Source organism: Fusarium oxysporum, chromosome 14 (genome assembly GCF_000149955.1).
Source record: "Fusarium oxysporum f. sp. lycopersici 4287 chromosome 14, whole genome shotgun sequence".
In the NCBI taxonomy this organism is placed as follows: domain Eukaryota; kingdom Fungi; phylum Ascomycota; class Sordariomycetes; order Hypocreales; family Nectriaceae; genus Fusarium; species Fusarium oxysporum.
This window is the reverse complement of record NC_030999.1, coordinates 1,350,958-1,356,762: the sequence shown is the minus strand read 5'-3', so window position 1 is coordinate 1,356,762 and position 5,805 is coordinate 1,350,958. Positions and strand designations below refer to the sequence as shown.

The following is a 5,805-nucleotide window of genomic DNA, read 5'->3' as shown; positions in this document are numbered from 1 at the left end:
ATGGATCCAGACAGGCACTGAGGAATCACGCGCGTGTAGTATTCTTCGCATTTGTAAGCGTCATTGACGGCCTTGAAGTCGTTGGCGGTAGGCGAGTCCCAAGGGTCAATCTCCTTGTCCGTGATCGTCTCCATGGTGTGCTTGAGACTCACGTCTCCGACGATCGGGGTCAACGCATTCGTCTTTGCGAAGGCCTTGGTGTTGTAGAGCATGACGGAATTGTAATCGAAGGGCACGTGGATGTCTCCGGTTTTGTCAATGGTGAACTGGTCCTGCTGGTCATCCTGGATGCGATCCGTCAAGACACGGATGAATTGGTCGCGGTCGGGACGTTGATGTTCGTGAATGAGTCCAATAAGGTGCCCGAGCTATCCTCATGTGAGCTTTGTGCGCCGACAGTCGTCGCGTTGGGGAATGGGGGGAATGCAGAACCTTACCTCATGGGAAGGCGTACCGGCTTCGAGACAAGCTTTATAAGTGCCGAAAGAGACGATCCTCTCCCAGGCGCTGGGGTAATCGAGGTTGACGATTCTCTCCCCCGAACTGGGAGAACCCAATCCACGGGAGAAGCAACCATCATCGTACTGCAAGCCGTGAGCGACCCGTCCTGAGCCAAGGAAGCAAGCACCTCACCTTTTTGAAGTTTGCCCAGGCGGATTGGGTGGTCTTAGGCAGGAAGCGTATGCAGGTGGACTGCTCCCACTCCCCCATGGCACTGCGAATCGACTCTGACAAGTCGTGGGGGAGGCTTTGCAAAATATAGGGGATCTCAGCCGAGTCCCAAAGCTGGTAGGCGTCCATGGGGCCACGCTTTTCCAAAGACATGGCCTCTATCTCTGACCGGTTGAAGATGTTGCTTGGAAATACGGCACCGAGGGCCGGTTGCAAGACCGCAAAGGCCAAGATTACGATAGTTTTAAATGTCATAGAAGCCATGTCTAAAGAAGCTTCTTGTATAGAAAGATTCGATGCTGAATTTCTTTAAGCGAATGTTGGAAAACAACGGCAAATGATACTGAACGAATGCAGACCTTGTGCTAAAGAGGGGTTTGGATACAGTTCATTACGGTCCTTCATCGCCCATGCTGAATCTGGCGATTCTAGTGACTTTATACTTACAAACTTGGTCGGAGTTGTCTATGTCGACGAAGTGGCCGACGGATCTGCCGTCGACACCAGACAACGCTTTTTATGGTTTGATTGCATGTTATAAGATGAAACAGTTAGTAGTGTGCGGATATACCCAGCATCATCAGCTAGTCAAACATTTCAATATCCGTGCTGAAGCTGAAGCTTCAGCCCGCTAGTCCGAGAGAATTACCAGCATTGAGTAGTCTCGAGCTTTACTTGACACAAGGAAAGAAAAAGGATACCATGCAGTACCCACCTACCGTACACCAAAAAAGATGTTCCCCATACAAAATGCCTAATTTCACTTATAGAGTATGTTATCAAAATAAAAGATATTTTGATGAGAAAATGTCTATTACATTAAGAATTGCATAGAATTTAATATTTCCACTTTGCTTCCACAGCGACGCTTGCGGTGTGGTCGCACGGAACTAATATAAAATGTCTCAAAATGCCTCCCTTATCAACCAGCCTCCTCGAAGCTTCATCCAAACTTTTCTCTTCCCCATCTGTTGAATACTGGAGGGTTCACCTTCAACTTCAGGATTAAGGTTTAGGATTAAAGTTTGAAGTCCTAAACTTTGATCATAGGACTTTCATCTAGGACTTTCTAGGACTCAAGTCCTAGAAGGAACCAGTCGAAGATATAAGGTCTCAATAGTCCTTCGATTGCGAGAGAATAAAGAAATATACACGATTCACCTTAATATCTGACAATTAGGGTTTGGTTTAGCAAAGCCACTGTATGAGATGTAGCGTATAGTATTGGGCGAAGGGGCTGCTGCATTGCAGCAGCTGCAATAAGGCCAATGAAAGAGAAAATAAGAATAAAGATCTTCATGCTGACTACAAAAAGCTGGAAGTTGAATGAATGTAATTAGGAGCTGATGTAGGAAGGTTTAAAGAAGGATGCGATAAGTTTATTTTTTCTTTTTGCTCTAGGAAAGAGGCTCTTGGTATTTATACTTTAGAACATAGCTTGTAGACTTAAATACAAGTCACCCTCACTTTATTCAATTAAGTTTATAACCTTTCATAACTAAACCAAAACGGATATTGCGCCCGCAATGCAAGTTCGGTCCACAGCTGCTGGGGGTAGTGATATAGTAGCTAAAATTGCAGAGTTCTATTGATTACCCCTGTAAATCCTTCCTCTTTTTCAGACGAACTTGGCAGTAATTGAAGCCTTTTACTAGGAGAATTAAAATTAGATTCCAGCAAGCTTCTGTAATAAGCACCCTCATACAAGTAATCTCTCCCAGCATTTCAATCTTCCGGCCCGATTATTTCTTCCTGTGTTTCACTTTCGTGAATAAAGCACTGGGTTAAATGCCATTAATCTGAATGTCAATGGCCATCGTACTATTTTCTATAATCCCTTAGGCACAATCAATACAGGAGATACTATTTTAATCAATAGTCAGTCCAAGTGACGATTTTATTGGCGTGGAGGTTAAGAAACATGAATTTAAGTGGGTGTTTTGCTAGGTTGTGGTTTTTCCATACGCAATTATGTATTTCACTCTTAGCTCCTGAGGTTAAGCCACTCTAAAACTAGTTTAATTGAATAGAATTGGATGTTAATCTTGGTCTCTGGCTTAGCTACTGTGAACATACAACTAAAACTATGATAGCTTGTATCAAAACGTCGAAAGATCTGTTATGCCTTAACCAGCTCTTACTGTAACGTACATGATAAGCGAGTGTCGCATGCCAATTTCCACCTTAAAACCCGATTTCTAAAATTCTTTTAGAAATTCAGTTTAGCTTTAAAATAACTTAACTAAAAACTTAAAATAAGGTAATTAACTGTAATTTAACTTTATACACTGGGGGGCAAAAAGTATTTGCAGGTGTGCAAGTAGATCTAGTGTTTCCAAAGCTAGCCAGGGGTAGCTTGCAAGGTTCTGTATACCTAAAATCTCGCAGCATTTACTCTGATCTCCCTTGTAGCTAATACCCAATTTTAGTCAAGCTCTTAATTAAAGAGGCTAAGAGCCGTCAACTCGACTTACACACCTGCGTATACTTTTTGCTCCCCACTGTATCCTTAATTTAAAAATTATACCTAATTTCATTAAAGAGATACAGTGGGATGCAAAAAGTATTCGCAGGTGTGCAGGTAGGGCTGATGCTCGGAAGCTAGCCAGGTGTAGCTTGTCAAGTCCTCAGTACCTTATATTACAGCTAAGTCAGGTGTATAAACTAGTATCGAGTACCTAAGCTCAGCTAAGCTACTAACTAGAGAAGCTAGGGCCTACCTGCACACCTGCGAATACTTTTCGCATCCCACTGTATCTTCACACAGACATTGTATACATCATTCTATCGAAGCTGTGATATGTTATGCTTTGCTGGTCATTTCCAACTCAGGTGTATTCCTGCGCTAAGTTACTCGGCTTCTCGGTACTGAATAAGTCCCGAAGCTACGTGCTATGAGTTAAGGTGTTTCACAAATATCTCCACCCTAGCTGAGCTAGTTCTCACCGCCGGCTCATCGCCTCCGTTTTGCACTTAATTTGACAGGAGATAGGGCTGCTTGAGAAGCTGGGGTTTAGACTGCCGTTGACCATAGAATCCAACTAGGTAAAGGATGCAAGCTTATTTAAGATGATATCCACAGTTAAGCGAGATTAGTTTTACTTCTGTGATGGCCGCGTCGAACACACTACCACTTTCCGTAAGGATTTAGTGTTATATCTAACGACTAAAAGTAAGTGTATTACCTTTTTGTAAACGATTTTATTTATTTCATATGTGTAAATATGTAGTCTAATAACTATCCTATGAGAACCGATAAGATGTATTAATGGGTCTTCTGTTCCAGTATTAATTGGCTGATGATCAATTTGCTATAGATACTAATATTGAGGCGGTTTTATAGTGAGGACTGAGGTTGTGACCTGCAAGCTGTATTATTAGCAGTACTTATACGGAGTATCTTGCGATATCCATAGAAGAGAAGGTACATTTAACAGCCTGGAGTAAACATGGTTTTTTTTCAATTGCCGAAAGAAATATACTCTATACCCCTGTTTAGGTTTGATTAGTTGGCCCCTCTATATTGTCTAAGGCTCTAATTAAGCGGGATATGCTTCCAATAAGACAATTGAACCGGCTAGGCCTGAGATAAGTTGAGAGTATTTCTGAAACTCTAAATACTTCAAGGTCAGGTATTTAAGCCGACCATAAGATCCGAGTTTCAAACCCTTTTTATTATCGGCATCTCTACACCTTTCAGATATTAACGCATTCAGATACTATTCTCCATCGCCCTCAACATGAAGCTTTCCGCGCTACTCGGCTTTGCAGTTTGTGTGCCTAGCACTATGGCCACCATTTACTGCAGGGACGTCAGCCCCCCTGTAAGTATAATCGACGCACTAAAAAGGATTAATATTGATCTATATAGCGTGACACACGAAGCTGGTGTAAAACCAACACGCCAGCGTGGCAAGGATGTCAACGTTTCTGTTCCGAGCACGTATGTTATAAATGAATTGGAAAGATACTCTCGACTCGTGCTGATAATTTACAGTGTAGAAGTACCCCAAGGGATTACCCAGATGGTTGCATGTAGTAAGTTAAACTCCAAGTGCCGGTTAACTCGCCATCTCGATTGTTACTAACGTGCAAGCAGCCATTTACAAGTCGGTGGAGACTATGACTGCTTTTGTAAATAGTCGGCCATCACATGAACTATCACCGGTACGGAAGAGTGCTTCCCTTACCTGAAGCTACTTTCTCAACTTTCTTTTCTCCCTTCATGGCCTCTTCAAGTAAAGAACCCAAGCGACCTCGATTTCGTGGCTAGTGTATTCCGTTCAGTGTTGCTAATATGGCAATAAAGTAGTATATTGCAATACAAACCATATGATATGGATCTTCTCATATTGTCACAATATGATATGAGCTTTGTGATATTGTACCAATATAATGACATATTGGCAATATATTATTTATATTGGGTTGTCGGTCCTAAAGCGAAATTGCATCTTGACCGTGGCCTATCTTGACTTACCCTACACCCCACGGCAGGTATACTCGGCATTTTATTGGTGAGCACGCACTTCCACTTAACACGCGTCGCTATTTAGAGTTAAGCCCAGGACGCGACCACGCGTTTCTTCCGCGCGCCAAGATTGGTACGGACCATGTCGGCCATTGCCACCACAGGCCATTTTCTTTACCACTATCGAACTTGGACGGACCTACCACCATGCCACAACAACGCCCAGTGATCGGAATGGTCTGGTATGAGTTGGTATTGGTATGGTAAGTACCGCCAAGACTTGGTATGATTTGAAGAATCTCAATACCATGGTATTACCGGTATACCAAGTCATACCAGTAAGGCTAAAATGGGCTAAAAATAGGCTGAGTTGGTGGCGCTAGGCGGCTGGGTTATGGACCAAACTGGCTAGCGCCTCAAGATCAAGAATTTTCTCGGCTTAAAATTACAATCCTACAACACGTAGTTGACCCCAGCGCTCATCATATGTCAACTCAATCAATCAATCACCTCAATCACCTCAATCAAATCAAATCACACATTGCTAAAGTTGAAATAATTGACATATTACATGTGCATCATGTGATCGTCTAATCTCGAGGGAAAATCCAGATCTTCCTGAGCCACTACCCTACACTAGATAGTCGCAGATGGAAGTCTAC

General features: G+C 42.8%; 2 protein-coding genes across 2 annotated transcripts; one reads left to right on the top strand and one right to left on the bottom strand.

The window, feature by feature from the left end:
- Positions 1–298: 298 nt before the first annotated feature.
- Positions 299–580, bottom strand: FOXG_17462 (uncharacterized protein; the record flags this gene model as incomplete). Its single annotated transcript, XM_018397468.1, has 2 exons — positions 299–368; positions 438–580. 2 exons carry the CDS (start codon positions 578–580, stop codon positions 299–301), a joined length of 213 nt encoding a protein of 70 aa, XP_018258517.1.
- Positions 581–4,412: 3,832 nt separating this feature from the next.
- FOXG_22828 (uncharacterized protein) lies at positions 4,413–4,866 on the top strand (the record flags this gene model as incomplete). The annotated part of the gene is made up of 3 exons (XM_018403246.1): positions 4,413–4,615; positions 4,670–4,710; positions 4,772–4,866. The coding sequence occupies 3 exons, from the start codon at positions 4,413–4,415 to the stop codon at positions 4,864–4,866; spliced, it is 339 nt and encodes a 112-aa protein (XP_018258516.1).
- Positions 4,867–5,805: the final 939 nt, after the last annotated feature.